General features: G+C 39.6%; 4 protein-coding genes across 6 annotated transcripts; 2 read left to right on the forward strand and 2 right to left on the reverse strand.

Annotated features, from left to right (window-relative positions):
• Positions 1–335: 335 nt before the first annotated feature.
• On the forward strand, positions 336–8533 carry LOC6562211 (profilin). Of its 2 annotated transcripts, none has more exons than XM_032736080.2 (4): positions 336–379; positions 1650–1968; positions 5519–5690; positions 8222–8533. In XM_032736080.2, the coding sequence occupies exons 2-4, from the start codon at positions 1858–1860 to the stop codon at positions 8317–8319; spliced, it is 381 nt and encodes a 126-aa protein (XP_032591971.1). In that variant the 5' UTR covers positions 336–379; positions 1650–1857; the 3' UTR covers positions 8320–8533. The 2 variants fall into 2 exon arrangements, with proteins under 2 accessions (XP_032591971.1, XP_001988165.1); XM_001988129.3 differs by lacking the exon at positions 336–379 and adding an exon at positions 1302–1442.
• Positions 8534–11321: 2788 nt separating this feature from the next.
• Positions 11322–12689, reverse strand: LOC6561679 (mitochondrial uncoupling protein 4C). The gene has a single exon (XM_001988128.2). The coding sequence runs from the start codon at positions 12611–12613 to the stop codon at positions 11612–11614; it is 1002 nt and encodes a 333-aa protein (XP_001988164.1). The 5' UTR covers positions 12614–12689; the 3' UTR covers positions 11322–11611.
• LOC6561678 (mitochondrial uncoupling protein 4) lies at positions 11322–14190 on the reverse strand. Its single transcript, XM_001988127.2, has 2 exons — positions 13388–14190; positions 11322–13081 (listed from the first exon to the last, which is right to left on the reverse strand). The coding sequence occupies exons 1-2, from the start codon at positions 14031–14033 to the stop codon at positions 12726–12728; spliced, it is 1002 nt and encodes a 333-aa protein (XP_001988163.1). The 5' UTR covers positions 14034–14190; the 3' UTR covers positions 11322–12725.
• A 2218-nt stretch (positions 14191–16408) lies between these two features.
• Positions 16409–18725, forward strand: LOC6562377 (extensin). 2 transcript variants are annotated; one of them, XM_032736615.2, is made up of 3 exons: positions 16409–16548; positions 16608–18206; positions 18266–18384. In XM_032736615.2, exons 2-3 carry the CDS (start codon positions 16659–16661, stop codon positions 18305–18307), a joined length of 1590 nt encoding a protein of 529 aa, XP_032592506.1. In that variant the 5' UTR covers positions 16409–16548; positions 16608–16658; the 3' UTR covers positions 18308–18384. The 2 variants fall into 2 exon arrangements, with proteins under 2 accessions (XP_032592506.1, XP_001988162.1); XM_001988126.3 differs by having other exon boundaries at positions 16412–16548; positions 16608–18725.
• The last annotated feature ends 613 nt before the right edge of the window (positions 18726–19338 follow it).

Here is a 19338-nt window from a genome sequence, read left to right on the forward strand (position 1 = left end):
TTAAATATTTATGACTAAGTAAATCTTGTTATGGATTTCTCTATTAATGTATGAAAGCAATACCATGCTATTGCTAAGATCGATCAAGCAAAATGATTCTGTCTAGGACTACCAAGTCAACCAAAATAAATAGCAAAATAAAAATAAAATAAAAATTGCATATAATTATTGACGCAACTAAATATGTTAAGTTAATTTTTGTATGGGTTGTGCGAAATAATGGGTTATTGCCAACAATCATTTGTCAAATAAATCGAATATATAATGAATCGAACGCATCGCGCAATCATTTGTCTATCGATCAAATGGAAGTATCGATGTTTCTGGTCATCCGCAGTCAGTATAATTTCATCGCCGCATCGCATAGCGTGTGAAAAGTGTGAGTTTGCATTGGATTTTTGGGAAACTAAGCGTATTAGTTAAAATTCATATGATATGTGCTAGTTTTAATAAATGTTTGTGTGGTCAACAGTCTTAGTTGAATTAGATTAAGTAGCAGCAAGGCATAGTTTCAATAAAAGGCCAACTAACAAAAGAAAGGCCGACTCACTCATACACACACTCACAAAACGCACACGCGCGCATATTCGCCGACGGCGTTGGCTCTGCGCATACATACACACATTTCAATATTGGTGTGTGTGTGTATAAGTGTGCAAAAAAAAGAAGTGGAAAAAAGTTCAGCAGCCGGTCTATGTGTGTCTGTCTTCTGTCTCGCCGCCTCATTTGGCTGGAAGAAATGTCTTGTCAAAATTGTCTGCTGGCCTTGCGCTTTCTTTTGCAAGTAATTCAGGGTGTTGCCAAATTTACAGCGGATATCAGATAAATTTTGCGTATATTTTGTGTTTGTACATATACAAAAGTATGTACATCTTAAAATTAAAAGATCTATTTTTAATTTATGATTGACCATCGTCGTCGACCGGCCAGAAAAGTGCTCAAGCAGTGGCAGAAAAGGCCGATTCATAACACACACACACACTCATATACATATACACACTCATAGAAGCAGGCAGGAGACTCGAGTTTGTTGAGTCATCGCCTGCTCTCACTCACTCATTTGCATTACGCGACCGGCGATTTATAACGGCCATATATGCCATTTCGCTCGCACACACGCTCCAGCGCATAGTTGTTTTTTTGTTTTTTGGCATTGCACTCGCCGCTGAGTGAGTCGGTGGGTGAGTGTGCGCTGCTAGCGTCGGCGGCAACTGTGTGACTCACGCTCGCTCTGAGTGTGTTTTTTCTTCTTTCTCTCGATTTTCCATGCTTGGAGCGCCAACTAAACAACATTTTGCATTCAATCGTTTTTGTCATTCTGTGCAAGTCGGACGTGTTGGGGCTGCTACTGCTGCTGTTTGCGAACGGTTTACCCTCCTCTACTCATAGTCTGTGTCTGTGTGTGTGCTATCTCTAGCTGGCTGTGTTAGTGTGTGTTGCGTGTGAGTTTTTTTTTGAAGAAACGAAACGAAATGAAACGGAGAATTTTAAAAAGAAAAGAAGTTTACGCTGCTTTTCAAGTTTCAATCGTTTAAAAGGAGCGAAAAATAAATTTCACATTTTAATTGATAAGGCGTAAAGTTTTAACTTATCGTTAATTTCAACTCAACATAATTCTCTTTTCTCTACCCCCTCTTCTCTCATTGCAGTTTCTAAATAAGTTTCCTTAAACAAATTAAGTAGAAAATCGCCAAGATTTTCTCTTTACGACTAAATTCTTTGGTGGCGTGAACAAAAAAGTGTAACAAATATTTAACAAATCCAAGTAACGCGTGTGTTATACTTGCAAGCAAATATATATTATATATATATACAATAGTTTTTAACAACCACCGCAACAACAACAAATACAACAACATGAGCTGGCAAGATTATGTCGATAATCAACTTTTGGCCTCGCAGTGCGTCAACAAGGCCTGCATTGCCGGACACGATGGCAACATTTGGGCGCAGTCCAATGGCTTTGAGGTGAGTAGTAGTAGTACTGTTAATCCAAAATTAAATTCATCTAATCTTTTGGCCAGCAAAAAAAGGCGACGGCCTTTTTACTCAAGTTCAAGGGTGTGACCAACAACAATGCGTCCTCACACTCACACAAACACATATATAGTTACCCACACACTGCGAGAGAGTGTGAAACGAGAGAGGAGAGAGTGACAGTCAAATGCTGACCCCAGCAGGACTTTAAATGTCAGGTTGAATTTCAAATTTCAAAAGAAATTGCAACTTTTGTTCAAATCCTGCAAATCTTTGCTCTACACACGAACTAAGCAGTTAAGCAGTTTGAACTCATTTCGTACATTTTCGTAATTTAAAATTCGTAACAAAATTGAGTTCTTTCAATTTTTTTTTGTTCTTTTTGCTGAACGTCCGCCATTTATACTTTTATTTCATTTGATAAAGCGCAACTCCCACCCTGTTTGGGTGTGCACCCCCGTGAGTGCTCTCTCCGCCTCTATCACTCGCTCGCTCTTTTTTTTCTCTCTCTCTCTCTCTCTCTCTCTCTCTGGTAAGGCAGTCGTCTGTCTGCGCAGCGCTCTTTTCTGCTCCGCTCAGCCTCTCGTCGATTAGCGATGTTAGCAGCGATGTTTGTCACATCTTGTCACAGATTTTGATTATTTATAGAGGCAACCGGACAAATTAGGTGGCGGTGCTTTAAGTAAGCAGCAGCAGCTGCTGTTGTTCGTTATCAAAAATAAAAGCAGCATACATTTCGATTTTCGATAATGTGACTCATCTCACTATAAGCGCAGTCTCCTCTGTACAGGTAGATTAGTCACTCAAAGATGATTCGTCATTTGGAGTGCATTTGATGAAAGGTGTTTGCCTGCAGTGACTGAGCGTGGTTTGATTGTGTGCATGTATGTATATGTGTATGTGTGTGTGAGTGCTCGTGAGTAAGTTTTCATAGCCGGCATAACAGATAGACATATGTATTGTACTTTTCAACATTGACATGCACTCATATTTTATACTTGTTAACAGAAATTGAAGAAAGAGAAAGAGTGGAAAAAGTGACCGTTTTACTCAATTCAGCGTTTGCCGCATATCAGAACTACTAGTAACCGGGCCTTATTGGCTCTTATCAAAACACACACAAACACAACTGCAAACAGCGCAGTTTAGTTCAATAGCTCGATGTGTGTGTTTAAATGTGAGCGTGTGTGCGTTTATTATTATCTTTGTTTCCTCTGCCGGCAAAGGAAAAAAAAAACCGTTTTTATCACAAGAAATAATGAAAATAAGTTTTGAGTCGATTGGAAGTGAAACGAAAGAAATGTATCTCGAAAAAAAGAAAAAGAAAAAAACGCAACGACAGTGCCGCGTCATCAGCAGCAGCGAACAAAATGTTGTATGCTAGCCACGTTTTCGCATTTATTTAATGAGTATGACTCCGCGTGTGTGTGTGCAACTTCCTGCTGACTGCGCCGTGCGCGCCTAACCAAATATATATATGTAAAGTATATAAATATATATATATATACTTTATCCTTTGTTTGTGCGTCTGTTCGTTCCAGTCAAGCCTGGATTTTTGCCATTCTTGTTTTCGATAGGGTCTCGGGGTTCCGGGACCACTCCCTAGTCCTATTGTGCTTTGTTTTAAGTGTATTTGTATTTGTCGCGCCAACCTTATCGATAATTATATTATCGATTTTAATTAACAAAGCATTTTTTCAGGCAATGCCATTTGTTTTGACGATTAGGATCAATAGATAATAACGAATAGAACAACAACTTCCATTAGCTCTCACCCAAATTGAATTGGTTTTTTTGGTGAAGAGTGAATTGAATTTTAGTTAAGTCTCAAAATTGGGTAAAAGTGTTTCTCTTCGAGAGATGCCAACATCATCATCATCGGCCATCAGCAATCAGCAACCTTCGCTTTTAGCCATCATTTGTTGTGTTTGCAATTCTTCTCCACATCTACAGATATCACTTTCATTTTGCGGTGGCCTCCGTTCCGACGTGTTACATACATTTTGTATTATTTTATTTTTATTTATTTGTTTCTCTCTTTCTCTGACTTATTGCCTTCTGCATTTTCTTACTTATTACGTTCGTTACCTATATTTTATTTATTTGAATTTGATTGATTCTCTGCAACATTTTCATGAGTCATCATCGTACAACTTTTATCGCTTAATATATTTATTTAGTTTTACTCTTTGCATGGATCAGCTGCTCTCCAAGATTATTTATTCTATTTGTGTGTATGCTTTTAACGCTTATCAATAGCGTATTTTTGCATATTACACTTATGGCATTAAAGTTTGCAAAAACTCACCATAAAAACCAGTTTTTACATTATAAAGAATTGCAATTTGAGAATATTGAAGAAAAAAAAACCAGCGTCATTCCCAATTTCAATGAAACAAATTCTATTTTTTGTTTTGGCCAGAGGCGAGGCGGCAAGGCAACCACACGTCAAGTCAACGTTCTCGATATTCTTGTCAATTTTGGTGGTCATTGCCATTGTTGTCTATTATTTCTAAGCGTTGCTTTAATTAGTTGAGTGCTTTTGATTAATTTATTAAACATTTTTGGTATAGCTCTGACTGTGTTCGCAAAACCGGCTTTTCGAACCAGCGGCGCTCTCTTTGCAAGCATTCAACACTCACTCGGGCACACACACACACACAAACACAACCACAGACACACACACAGGCACATCTCACACACACATGCAAACGCGCACATTTTTACGCTCAAATTGGAAACTTCTGGAAGTTCTTTTTTTTTATTATCAATATCCTCTATTTACGTCTCTTTCAACCGGTTGATATCATTAACATTTGTGGCGCTGCGACTAAGCAAATAACTAAACTATTAATCATGTTTATTCTAATTACTTTGCCAAAATTCCTGGCGCTTGACAACATCGCACAAAGCCCAAAAGAAACAAGAGAGAGGGAAAGAGAGTGCAGTTTGCGGTTTTGGTGTGTCCTGCAAATGTTAATGACATATTGCGTGGGGTATGGCAACGCTGATCTGCTTAAGTGTTGGCAAACTAGTTTTTCCCTTTTACACAACAATAACAATATGGAGGCAAATGGTCAGACGCTCCTTGGGCATGCTGCTGCAGCAACAGCGTGTCTCACATTTTGTTAACAAGTTGACAGACGTCGTCGTCATCATCTTCGTTTCATGGGTGGTGAATGTTGCTAGTGGTGGGTTTTTATTTGCTCTCTGCCTCTCTCTCTCTGTCTCTCTCACGCCTGCTTTGAGTGGGTTTTTGCTGATTACAAATGAATGAATTTTGTTTTTTTTTTTGCAATGGCACACGCTTAACTGGCAGATACCACGATTCTGTGGAAGGACGCATATTATTTAAAATTAAAACCCGTATGTGCACGTACGGCTTAGCGCGCAGCATACATAAATTCCAAAAATTTATGACACGCGTGCATGACTCATAAGTTTTACTGCAGGGTGTCACAGACACGAACAGAATAGTTACAAGCAATTGCATATTATAATTTTTTTTTAATGAGTTGTTTAACATTCTGACTTGTTACAGGTTACAAAGGAGGAGCTGGCCAAATTGATTAGCGGATTTGATCAGCAGGACCTGCTTACCAGCAACGGCGTAACATTAGCCGGTCAACGGTACATTTACCTCTCAGGCACAGATCGCGTAGTGCGCGCAAAACTTGGCAGAAGCGGTGTGCACTGCATGAAGACGACACAAGGTGAGTTACAGTAACAGCAAATAAACTGCCAGAGTTGTCAAACGCTTTAAATGAAAAGTAATTGGGTGGGAAATTAATATTGCATTTAACCAGAACCGGTGACAAGTATTTTGGCACTTTGATTTGCGTCTCACGAATAACGAACTGAAATGAAAAAAAAAGAAGCAGGATGTGTGTTATCAGCTCTGGGCTTTATGTCTTACTTTTGCTTTGTGCATGTAGGTGCAAAGTATTTAATAACCAGATAAGTTTGGCGATTTTGGCAATAGCCATCCAGCTTATATCATTATGATAAGCATTGAACAGTGAGCATTTTTCATAATTACTTTTAATTTGTATCTGTTGAGGGGGTTTCATAAAAGGCAGCAGTGCTTGCCTAATATATGTAAATATGAATAGTGGCTAATCTTTCAATTTACATAACACCAATGGAAATATAAAATAACCAGAAGTTAAACGAGCTGTAAATGATGGGCAATCATTTTATGCCTGCAGTTGTGTTCGTTGCTGCTCCATTTTTCCGGTCAATTGGCAACTCACCTCGCCACACACAAATGCATTTCAAACAGACAGACAAACACACACACTAGCTCTCTCTCCCTCTCTCTGGCGAAAAATAAAACTCACTCATTTTTTTTGTTTTTCTTTACACCTTGTGCCTAAAAACGTTGATGTGAAAAGTCTTGGAAGCAGCTATCTATCTGTCTGTCTAACGAATATTTGTCTCTGTGTGTTGTATGATTGTGTGCGCCATGAAACTAAATTTGTTTTTGTAGCTTGTTTGCCGACTGCGTCGACGTCGTCGCCTTCCATATTTGTCTACTTTTATTTTATTTTTAGTTTTTTTTTTGCGGCAACTGTTGAGCGACGTCGCTGCCCGGCTGCCCGCTGCTGCAGCAGCAGCCGCAAAGCTCAAGGTTATTGCCATAATCCATTTCAAGTGCAAATGTTGCACAGAATAAGCCGTAAAAGCGGCCAGCGAGCGGAGAAGCAGCATATAAATGGAAATAGTAGACAAGAAATTGGCATAAAATGGCAAACTGGTCTCTCTCTCGCTCTCTCTCTGTCTCTTTTTCTGTCCCGTATGTGTTTGTTTGGATGTGTGCGTGTACATTGTGGCGCCTGGGATTAGTCTCTTTTGGCCTCTTGCTTTGTCTTTATTTGGCATTAAATTTTAGCTTTTCGTGGCTTTGGCAATAGAACAGCTGATCGAACACATACAAGTATATATTTGTATATATATATACATACAAAGCTTAAAACCGACTCAATTTACTTTACTAAGCACTTGATTTACCGCAAATTACACTTTGCTCAAATGGCACTGGATAAGCGACCATCGCAGCTTAACATTGCCTTGTTTGCATATATATATATAAGTGCGTGTGTGTATGTATGTATGTGTGAGTCTTACATTGCTATTTAATTGTGCTTAAAACTAAAGTACAACTTGTTATGCATGCTGTGGATACGCCTCAAATACCTCAAGGCATGCTGCGTCGTGTGCAAGTGTAATTAAATATGAAAGGTGTAATATGTGCTATCAGAGTGCTTATCTCATAAACAGCCTTTTTATCGCTATCAGCTATCGATTGAATGACATACTAACAGTTCTCTGTTACGACGTGTAGGTGTAGTTGGGTGTTGAGCCGCGATTTCCAGCTGTTGCTGTTACAAGTGTATGTGTGTGTGTGCTTATCTTTATCTCGCTCGCTCTCTCTCGCAGACATGACACTTAACTTTTGGTTTATTGACCCCAGTTCAAAAATTTGTTGGAATTTTTTTTTGTTGGCTTTGATTTGATTTGCTGCTTTGCTTGGAGCGTCGTCAATCAATTGGGTTAACAACAATTTGCTGCTGCACAATTGATTAATGTAGTAAGGAGAGGAGCTCCCCAAGAGAGAGGAGCCAGCCACTTGACTCCGATTCGAAATGCGAGATTCGCTTACATTTCTCAGTATTTGAATGCTGTTCATATACAAATACATACACATTTACAGTGGAGTGGTAGACTTGTCATTCAATATAGTATTGTGTGTGGCTATCTTTCTGTGGCCGGCCGGTCTGTCCGGTTTTCACCTGGTCCACAAATCTCTCTCTCTCCCCGCTTTATTGCGCGTTTTATTCATAATCTTCTTGGGTTGATGATGTTGTGTAAAATACGGTTAGTTCTGTTTCTCTATTGCCGCCGTCTCTTTGGTTGCTTTCTCTATACGTCCGTGTGTCTGTGTGTTATATTGTCAACTGGATAAACAGCAGCCAAACACATTTGTGTATGTGTGTGTGTGTGTGTAATTATGTAGCCATGTTGAAATAGCTTAAGAGATTTCTACTGATGATTAAATTGAATTCTGAGTGCAGAATGTTGAGTGTTGAACAGTCGCCTGACCTGTGGCCATTAAACCATTGGGCAACTGTGGGTTATCGATAACATTAGTGTTGAAAGTATCTTACAGACTCAAGTACAAACATGTAATAATAATTCAGTTAACTTACATTATAATCAATAAAAAATATGTATTTTCTTTTAGCCGTCATCGTTTCCATCTACGAGGATCCTGTACAGCCCCAGCAGGCCGCTTCCGTGGTGGAGAAACTTGGAGATTATCTGATTACTTGCGGGTACTAGAAAATAAAATTTAAAAAACAATAACAGCAACAACAACACAACACCATCAAAAACAACAAACACACCAACAAATTTGATAAGAAAGCTTAAATGAACTAAAAATCTAAAAGCAAGAAAAAAGTAATTAATAATATTTAAATTTATTGAAAAATGCCAAGAAACATTTTGAGGTAATTGTGGTCAAAAATCAAGTAAAGAAAACGATGTCAAAAAATTAAATAAAAAAAAAACTACAACAACAAATTAATTACCCAAAACAAACCTCTACAACAACATTATAAATTTCTGCATTATTATATTTAAACATTTTTGGTTCATACGATAAAAATAAAAAAAAAAACAAAACAAAATAAACTAAAAATTAAAGAAATTGTATTGGAAAGTATTTTGTAAGCAACAAGACATAACAACAACAACAACAACGCAAAGCAACGCAAGCAAAATTTTTGAATACATTTTTGTACAGCAGTATAGTACATACATATATACACCGATCTATATAAACACACAGACTATTGAAAGTGAGTGAGACACAGGGTGTTGAGAGGGAAAATGAGATAGAGAGAAAAGTCAGTCAAGCAGCGATATATACAGAAAATACCAACCAATATAAATGAAAATATCTATATATATACATATATTTATTTATATATGTAAACTATTTGGAGAAACCATGAAGCTCTATTTTTATGTGGCAGGGAAGCAAGATACACATACGACGCATACATACAAAATCAGCGGCGCGCAATGGTATCATCATTTTTTATACAAGAGAACTTTGAGAAAATGTGTAATATTAACGGAAATATGAAATGCAGTCTTTTAGCCATATTTGAGATATGCTCATCATTCGGTTAGGTGAACAGATATTCCAGACACACCAACACACTAACAAGAGCAACACACACGCACACGCACACACATATGTATTCCGTTTTCCAACCGTCTCATCTAGCCATACATATATAGATACATACAAACGTACGTGCATACATGCATTCAAACAAACATACATACATACATACACATATACTTGGAATCTTCCGCCATTTGCTCTCTGTATGCGCTTTTCATGTTTGTATTTTGCTATATTCATACATACATACATATTTATCGATAAACGGCAATTACGATTACGAACGCTGTGCAACACTTTCCGTCTCCTGCCAGCCTATATGGGCTGTGTGCTTGAACGCGTGTCAGGAACATTTATTGCTGAATCAACAACAACAACAACAATTTGGCAGTAATAATTGTCATTAACACATACATTTACACACACGACACAATGTCTAATGCATGCAAGCAAATAAAAATAATAATAATAATAATAATGATAAAAATGAAATATACAAAAATTTAAACTACTTACTACAAATCATACATAAATAAATGGCTTTTTATGTTAGTTAAACAAAAGTCTTTTTTCCGACATATTTCCCCTATCATTTTTACGTAAAAGCGTCGAAAAGCAAACAAAAATTCATACAAAAAATGAATGCATAAATATTAAATATAATATAAAATTTAAAGAAACAAAAAACGAAATGAAAAACATATATAATACGATACTTTAATACTATTGAAATAAAAAACGGAGCGTGGCAAAAATCCTGCTCATAAAAATTACATTAAAAGGTCTTTTTACTTGAACAAAATCAAAATCAACACAACACAAATGGTGCAATTGGACAAGTCGCAAATTGCAAATCAATATAGATCGTTGAACTCTGTTATCAACTGAGGCGCAACAAATTTCATCGACATTTTTCAGCTACTCTTTCTTTGTGCTGTTTATTAATTAAAGAAGCAATGCTCTTTTTGGAGCTAGCGTTTTGCCAATTTTGTTTGCTCGAAAATTGTCAACGTTTTTTTGTATCTACGCGCAATCATTTTCAGTGTCTGACGCAAATGCGCAATTATTTTTCAAAATAATATACAAAAATATGCAAAAATACATTTTTTTTTTTGGTTGTCTTCTCGCAGCTGCTGTTCTTTCAGTTATTCTCGGTTTCGACATTTCTTTATGGCCGCAACATTGACCCAAATTATAAAATTCTTCCACGACAGTGTGAAAAATCTTTGCACATATTTGGCTGACTTAAGTTTCGAACATTTGTGCTGCACATGTTTGTCACTTTCATTTTCGAGTGAGTTTCTTTTCCTCTTTTTTTTTTTTTAGTGAAAATCAGTATTGAACGGTTCACGGCTTTTATCGATTGCACAATTAATCACATCATATTATTATTATTGTTATTGCCATTGACAAGAGCTGGCTGGGTCTGGCCTTTATGCCGCCCCTTGCACACTTTTCCCAACAACCATTTGTGGCTAGTTCGCTTTTTATTTATTTTTTTTTATAGCTGTAACGGCATCATACAAATTGTTTGGCTGCGGGGCAAGAGCAGCTTAGTTCATTTAATAAAATATGCAAATTTCATAAAGGCACATGTAATTTGTTATAATCTGAATGCCTCACTACGAAGATAAGTCCGGCCTTGCGATATTGTTTTACATAGAAATCAGAAACGATTGTTAATCGATAAGCAAATATCGGCATCGGTTTAACAGTTTTTTGTTTGGTGAAAGGTAAGTATTTCAATAGGCGCCTGATAAAAACTATATACAACTGCAAGTGTTATGGCAGCTATCGAATTATCTTTTAGCACACGTCAATGTGCTGATTCATAAATGTAATCTGAATTTGAATTTGAATTTTCATCAGTGGGCAGCATTCAGTTTTGGCGAAAACGAAATCCAAATATCGTCGCCGATAAGACAATTTAAGTTGCGGCATGCAAGTGATAAATTGAAGAAGTGATTTGTTTCGCAGCTGCTTCGCTCTGCAAATACAAACGTGGCTTGGTCACGTCCAGCAGATATGCGAAGTGTTCCGCAAATGAAGAGCCCAAAAACGTGTTTATGTGCATCTGCCAGAGGGGATTGGGATGCGCCTGTTTGACGGGTTATAGCCCACGTCTTGGTTAGTCTCAAAATGCATCTTTAATCATAACGAAATTTATTTTGGCCAACAAAATGTTTGGGTATTCGACAGGCTACATGAAACGACAAGTTTTTTTTTAGCTTTAAGTATTAATTAGCCACCTTCCACCCAATTAATGTCTTATGCAGAGCAGTGCAAATAAGTTCGGAAAATAAGGTTCTACTCATGACAAAAGCAGAGTGAATTTTCCAGAGAAAAGTGAAGTGCAAACATTGTTTCATCGTTTGATGACGACCAATAAACATAAATCACTCTTCCTATATCCACCATTAAAAATTATAAGCAAGTTTAAAAGCCAGTTTGTCCTTCCCACACACGCAACTGCTCCACAGAAAGCCAAAAGAGCACCGACCACGGGCCCAATCTTAACCAGCATGGTATGAGGCCCTTGTAAAGATTAAGGAAACCCTCCTCGCGCACTAGTTTGACGAGGCAATCGATAGAGCCCTTGTAGTATAGGCCATGACCACGCTCATCCGTCGGCTGATTCATGACGCGTGACTTAATCACATCAGCGGGATTGCTCAGCACACTTGCCACAAAGCCAGCTACCATTGAGGAGACGAAGCGCAGTGGAATGCCCTCTTCCATATTGAAATGATTCTTCAAGTTACGCTTGCAAAGATCATAGGCACCTACATCGCCAGCGGTCATCAGGCAGGCGCGCACACAACTGGGTCCCACGCCATGCCACATGCCCAATACGCCCGACTTCCCATAGATGGACAACATCTCCTTAAAGCAGCTATTGTTGCGCGGCTCCAGGCCCATTGTGCGACGCCTGCCGTTCATTTGCATGCGCACCTTGACAATATCGAAGGGATTGGCCAAGCCCTGAGCAATGCAGCCGGCAGCACAGCCACACATGAATGCATGATGTGTTCGTATACTGTCCCGATGCTCAGCATCCGTATAGAGGAATCGACGCCGAAATATATCGTAGAGCATCACACGCAACGAATTGAAAATGAAATTGCGAAAGACCATCGCCGAGAAGCCGGCATAGAGGCTCTTCGGTCCCTCCTCCATGGCAATGCCACGTAAGGTGAAAAACATATTGCGGGGCTTGCTGCCCGTCTTCCTTGCCTCCTCGCCATGGATCTGCTGTCGTGTCTTGCTCACGTCCAACGGATAGACACAGGCCTCTGCAAAGTTGGCGCCAATGAATGTATTTATGTACAGCTGGAGTAGGTTTCTGGCCGTTATTTGCTCTTGATCGTTCCGAACGTGGAATGGAGCCTTGTCGTATGCGGGCCTTAAGTGCCAATAGTTATTTTCATCTTTATCCATAATAATAACTAAAAATTTTGACTTAAAAAGTATTTATCAATATAGTTGCTATGTTCTGAAAGGAAAAAAAAAAAATGGATTAACACAAATCTCTGAAACGTCTCGATTGAGTCTAGTAGCCCGCATCACCACGAAAGCGACGGATCTGTTCAAAAGTCATCCAGAACACCATCGTCCAGGGTCCGACGCGCAGCCAATAGGGCATAAAGCCCTTGTACATGGCCAAGAATCCCTCCTTTCGCACCAGCTTCATAAAGCAATCGATGGTGCCCTTGTAGTGCAAACCACGACCACTTTCATCCGTCGGCTGGTTCATAATACGCGTCTTTACCACATCTGCGGGAGTGCTCAGCACGGCGCACGCAAGCCCAGCTATCATTGAGCCCATAAATTGTATCAGTCGATTATCGGGCATATCCAAGATGTTCATAAGAGCGCGCTTGCCCAGATCATAGAAGCTAACGTCGCCTACGAAATATCAATATTATATTGTTATTTAAACTTGACTTTCTTGAGACAGAGCCAGAATCGCGTTTTCAGCTTAAATATCGTATTATTCTAGAGGTAAAACTATAATTAAAAAGCGCTGATTTCTCAATATTGAATCACATTTGGCAAAAGTTATGCCTGTGAACAGAATCTATAAGTATTTTTTAAGCTTAATTAATTCTTATGGAATCTTTTAGATGTGAATAAAAATAAATTGCGCTTTTAGCTTAATTGAGCTGTCTCATTGAGCAAATTGACTATTATATTTGGTCTTTGGCCACTTACCCAGGGTAACGAGAGCAGCACGCCAAGCATTTGGCACTGTGCCCTTCCACAGTCCCACAATACCACCTGCTTTGTAGATGGAGCTAAAAGCCTGGAATATGTTGTGTATCCTGGGTGGTTCGCCCAACAAGCGTCTCCTGCCCTCCATTTGCATTTGCACCTTGATCAGGTCGGTGGGTGAAGCAATTATGTTTGAAACTGCGCCCGCCACAATGCCAGCGATGGCGCCATTGACAAACGGCAAATGTGGCTTGCCATCTGTGGGATCGGTTCTGATCAGCTTTTCGCGCAGTGCATCGTATATGTACATCTTAAGGCCGCTGAAGATGGTGTGACGCAGTGCCATCGCCGAGATGCCGCCATAGAGCTTATGTGGTCCCTCCTCCATGACGATGCCCTTGAAGGTGGCCAGCATGCCACGATACTTAACATTTAAATTGGACTTGCTCGCAATCTCGCCCTGAATCTGCATTCGCGTTTTGCACACATCCAAGGGATATGCGATGGATTCGGCACTACATGCGGAAAGCACGGATGTCGCATAGAGTTCGACGAAGGCCGTTTTCTTATTGGTGGATAAATTGTAAAAACCATTCCGGCGAATCGGTTTGGACTCCGCTATTGTTGTTGTTTTTTTTATAACCATGTTGCATATTAAGGTATCTCAATGACAAAGATGTGGAAAATTAAAAATTGTACAATTTTTTTTAGAAAATTCATAAATCTGATCAATAAAACTTTACATCCTATAATTCACATGATTGATTTATTCAAATTGTTGGCTTAGTAATCAACTGGTATATATATATATATACATATTGTTGATTGGACAAACAAAGTACAAATTGTTATAAATCTGCAATAATTTTCCTTTAATGATGATGATTTTCCTTTAATGATAACTTTTTAGAATAATGCAACGCTCCACAGGAAATGCATAAATTTGAATGAGAAACTGGATATTTTGAAGATCTCAATAGGAATTAAAAACTTAGATTTGTTATCTTAAATTTTAGCCTGACTAATATATAAAAAATGCACACCAATTAAGGAATCTTTCTCTTTTCTACAGTTATTGAGTCTTCTGGTCCTCGGTCTGGGCCTAGAAGAGTGATCTTATCGCGATTGTTTGTGATGTTGTCAATAAGAACTTTAAGAATTAAAGAACAAGAAAAAATTGAGACTGCAAATTACGATGACAACTGTATTTTATGTTGAACAACAACAAAATTTGGTGCAAATTTATTGAGTTTATTGAAATGCGAAAAAAAATGCCAACTTGATTTAAGCCACTTAAAACCAACAGAGAACAAGACTTGTTTGCTGTATACCAGCTAGTTAGTTGGCCCATATCTGTAAAATGAAATAACAAAAAACAAAATATAAAAAACCACTGGCGATAAGCCAGATACGGCAAATTAAAGAGAACGAAGAACTCGATGACGCTGACATTGCACGCTACAGCGACCGCGCCCAAAAACTGCGAGTTCTGTTTTTACTATGATTATGAACTGTATATATATATATATATATATATATATATATGTGTGTGTGTGAGTGTCTAGGTGTGTGTGCGTGTGTGTAGCAATACTGGTGGTGTTGCCGTGCAGGCTACCCCCGAATATGGGTGCGGTGCTCAGTCAGTCGCCAGGGGGACTTGGTCATAGAGCCAGCCACTTAGTCTATGCCGCCGCCAACCACCGTCTCACCAGTCAAATGAGTAAATGACTGAGTAAGTGGTGCTGTCAGTCAGCCAGCGAAGGAACCGAGCACGCGCCCATACATATTACACCTATACATTATGCGAAAAGCTGGCGTTTTCTTCTTCCACCTTCTGGCCCATCCTCTCCATCCATTTCCCATCAGCTCAAGTGTGTTTAGCACTTTTGTTAAATGAAAGCGACGTTCTGTGGATGCACTGGGCTGAGAGAGAGAGAGAGAGAGAGTGTCAGGCCTCTAAAATAAGGGGAGCTGGGTAATATGTGAAATTCCCGACACACGCACGATTTATATGGCCCAGGAATTAGCTGGATGGGGTTCTAGCAATGTGCTTACACACAGATTACTTTTAAGTGGTTTATGCCAAACTGTTATAATATAATAATATGTTTATACGATACCCAACGCTAGATGACCAACTGACCGATTTAACAAACAACTTTGACCTGTGCTCAAGAGCTAAAAAACATCTATAAAGTACACAATATAATGAACTATATATATATCAATATACACGTAAGCACTGATATCACTCGTAGCATTTGTTGACTGGACAAACTGTACGGTAATTTGAGAGTTTGTTGAACTGCAACACGGTAAAAAGTTGCGGCGATCAGCTAAAATACAATTTAAATGCTCAGAGCTTAATGAAAGCATGAGAATCCGAAACAGTTGAATGAATCATAGATAAGAACAAACTGTGAATGCTCTGCCATTGAGATAATGACTTTATTTATTAGATAAACATATATATCTATATATATATCATGACTTGTTTGTATTCATTAGCATAAAAATAAGTCGTAAAGCCAGTAATAAATAAATGAATAATAACAAAGATTATTATTAATAATGATATCGTTTTGTGATATAAAATGCCAGGGCCTTTTTTTGTGCTATTGTCTTAAAACTTATTTATCAGGAATGTCGAAGTAATTCTATTAGCAATATATGCCCAAGGTGGCTGATTTTAGACAAAGAAACTCCTTGAATTTCTAAATATACATTTTCTAAGGCCAAGCAAAGATTTTAGATTTTATGATGCATTTATAAAACCAAAGAAAGTTGTTTGTTTGATTTGGCAAAATGAGCAAACAATTATCTTAATTTAGTAATGATTATTATTGAAAAATATGTAATTTGTATACTTCAATTCAAACTGTATATTTATTTTTGTTATTAAATTACAAGTCTTGGCTAAATGTTGAAATGCCGCACGCTGTGCAGAGCAGTCAAATTCATATTGAACCCTCTCTGGACAGGCTCGGGCATTATGGATCGCTGTAAAGGTTTTTATTCAGTGCCACGAATTTCAAGTGAAAGAAACTCCAATTACCAGTGCAGCACCCAAAAACAGACTGGCAACAGAAGCCACAAGCGGAACAAGTGAATTACAAAATTACAGCAGCACGGATTGCGCAAGATTACAAAGAATCCAGCAGGTGAGTCGTGGGAGTTTAGAGCTCGTCAGTTCTTATTCCAATGATTGGCCTACTTGCAGACTATAAAAGCACCATAGACAGCTTCAACGGAAGTTAGATAAACGGAAGCAATGGTCAACTATCTACACCACTTGCAGCAGCTGCTTCTGCTGCTGTTCCTGCTGGGCATGCTGGAAATCGGTTTGGCCCACGAGGATCACCAGTCGGATACACTGCATCGCAGCAAGCGTACTCTGACAACTATCTGTGTGGAGATCAAGCCCAGTGGGCCGCAGGAAGAGCCCTATTTCATGTGCAGGGGCACGGATTTCTCACGTGGCAATAATGCTGCAACCGCAACAGCAACTGCAACAGCGGATCAGCCGCAACCGATACCGTATTATGCACAGCCAGCTGGACAAGCGATGCCAATAAATGTACAGTATGCATCGGTGCCATTTCCATCGTTTCCCAGCTTTGGGGCTGGGTTTCTACCAATTCTGCCCAGCTATGAGGAGGCACCCAAAGCGTCGCCATATCAGAGTCAAACGCCAGCAGTTGAAACCCAGTTTGGATCCACTGCTGCTGCCATTGCGCCTGCGCCTGTTGCGCAGTCATATGGCCTGCCAGCAGTTCCTTACCCAGCTGCAGCAGGCCCAGCAGCAGCTAATCGCGGAACTGCAGTTGGCCCAAGCGCAGCGCCCGCGCCCCCTCCATATGCTGATGCACCGCCTCCGAATCCGACGGCAGCGGCACACAAATCCCAGCCAGCGTCAAGCAAGGGTCAATCCTATGATGCCCTAGTGGGCAGTCGTTATCGCGCTGCACCCGGCGATGATGTGATGAACATGCCGGATTTGGGCTTTCGCCTCGAGGAGCTACAGCGGCGTCCCATGGAGCCCATGGTGGGTGCTGCACCGCCCATGACATGGACGCGGCGGCCACAACAATTGCCCGTCCAATATGAGGATGATCCCGTTATGCGCACCTTCTATGCCAGTCAGGAGCACTACGATCCGCAGATGGCTCAAGCGGTGCCCATGGAGCAACTGGTGGGACAGGCAGCGCCCGCCTATCCACCCGCCTATGCGGTTGCACCACCAATACCAGGAGTTGTTGCACCACCACCGTCGCAGCCACCCGTTCCACCCGTTCCAGCTTACACAGAGAATTCAAAGGCTACCACTGCTCCGGATGGCAACAATGCCTGCAATTCGTGCAATCGCCCCTGCTCCACTTCGGACTCGTACAATGCGGTACCTGCTCATTGTCCCAGCTTTCAGCCGGTCATCATAGCCATGCCCTGCTATGGCCAACAACAGCCCACACATTATCTGGCCGTGCCTGGCTCGGGTGCACCAGCTCCGCAACGTGAGCAGATGCTAGGGAGTGCATTTGGAGCACCACCATTTGGCATGGCAACGCCAGGCCTGGGTTCACCGTTTGGCATGTCGCCACATTTCGGGATGCCTTCGCCGCAGGTGGGCTCCTCCTTTGGCATGGCGCCGCAAGTGGGTGCTCCGTTTGGCATGGCACCGGTGCTGAATCCCTTTGGGCCCTTTGGCAATCTGAATCCGTTTAATCCCTTTAATAGAATACTGGGAGCAGCTGCGCCAACGGCTCAACAGCCACGAATGCGACTATTTGGTGCACCCCAAGAGGCAACAACTGCCACAACAGTAACCTCACCATCAGCCACATTATTTCCCAAATCCTTTACACTTAATTTCTCCAGCAGCACTTTAGCACCACCTACAAAAATCAGCACGGAGCCAAATGAGGCAAGTGTTGGTGCTACCAATGATCCAGATGGAAACCAAAAAGATAAAGACGATGAAGACGACGATGATAATGATGATGATGATGAGGAGGAGGAGACTGGATCACAGGAAGTCACTGATGCTCCACGTTCCTCGGGCACAACTGCAGACGTTGATGCTTCTCTAGATGCTGAAGTCTCCAAGTCTCTGGAATCAAAGAATCTCTCGGCCGATCAGCTATTAAACAAGGGAGAAAGTAAACTCAAAGTCGACAAACGCAAGCGGCAAAATTCTCGCTTTGGTGGCAATAACACCTCCCAAAAACGCAAATATCTTCAGCGATTGTAGTTCTTAACTAAGTATTACTTTAAGTAAGCTTCTAATCTGTGCAGCAAATCATAAACTAATCATCAATAAAGCTAATTATTTGTTTACCCCGTAAAATGCTATCAAATTACTTTGCCTGAGAGTGAACATTTTAAAATCCTTAGTTTCTTTTTTCCAGAGTCGATTTTTGTAATATATAAAAAATATTTATAATTTCCCAGGTGTTAGAATAGAATAGAATATCATTTTAGATTACCTACTTGTTACTTATATTACATATAGAAATTCTATGGTTAGTTTAGAAAATCAGATCATTTAATTTGAATAGTCGAGACTATAAATTTTCTGAATTTCAAAAAGGATTTTCCTAAAAAATACGACTTCCATTTCTTCTTTTTAGAAATATATTTTTGAAAAATGAAAAAAACCCTTTCTAATTTTAATTTTTAACTATTTAATTAACAAGTTTTTTGTAGTCTAAAATCAGAAAAAGATTCTTGTTTTTATTTTTATTTTCCTGGCTTTTAAAGACTAGTTTAGTTTAGTGTATAGTTGCATTCCCTTACCTATCGTATAAATTAAAGAAAATTACAAATGTTTTAATTAATTAACTATTATTAATAATTTAAGTACATTATTTTCTTTGCTGCGAAAACCATATCTGAGAAATTTTAAGATATATGAGAAACTGCGTGTCAAATTTGGAGCATGATGTTGGCATATA

This window comes from Drosophila grimshawi, unplaced genomic scaffold (genome assembly GCF_018153295.1).
Source record: "Drosophila grimshawi isolate 15287-2541.00 unplaced genomic scaffold, ASM1815329v1 contig_1377, whole genome shotgun sequence".
Classification (NCBI taxonomy): domain Eukaryota; kingdom Metazoa; phylum Arthropoda; class Insecta; order Diptera; family Drosophilidae; genus Drosophila; species Drosophila grimshawi.

Bases quoted from the DNA above. Each gene is read 5' to 3' on its own strand.
- LOC6562211 (XM_032736080.2), top strand. From the start codon at position 1,858: ATGAGCTGGCAAGATTATGTCGATAATCAACTTTTGGCCTCGCAGTGC. The intron at 1,969-5,518 runs GTGAGTAGTAGT...GACTTGTTACAG, and splicing joins CGCAGTCCAATGGCTTTGAG to GTTACAAAGGAGGAGCTGGC. The intron at 5,691-8,221 runs GTGAGTTACAGT...ATTTTCTTTTAG, and splicing joins CTGCATGAAGACGACACAAG to CCGTCATCGTTTCCATCTAC.
- LOC6561679 (XM_001988128.2), bottom strand. From the start codon at position 12,613: ATGGATAAAGATGAAAATAACTATTGGCACTTAAGGCCCGCATACGAC.
- LOC6561678 (XM_001988127.2), bottom strand. From the start codon at position 14,033: ATGGTTATAAAAAAAACAACAACAATAGCGGAGTCCAAACCGATTCGC. The intron at 13,082-13,387 runs GTAAGTGGCCAA...GATATTTCGTAG, and splicing joins TGCTGCTCTCGTTACCCTGG to GCGACGTTAGCTTCTATGAT.
- LOC6562377 (XM_001988126.3), top strand. From the start codon at position 16,659: ATGGTCAACTATCTACACCACTTGCAGCAGCTGCTTCTGCTGCTGTTC.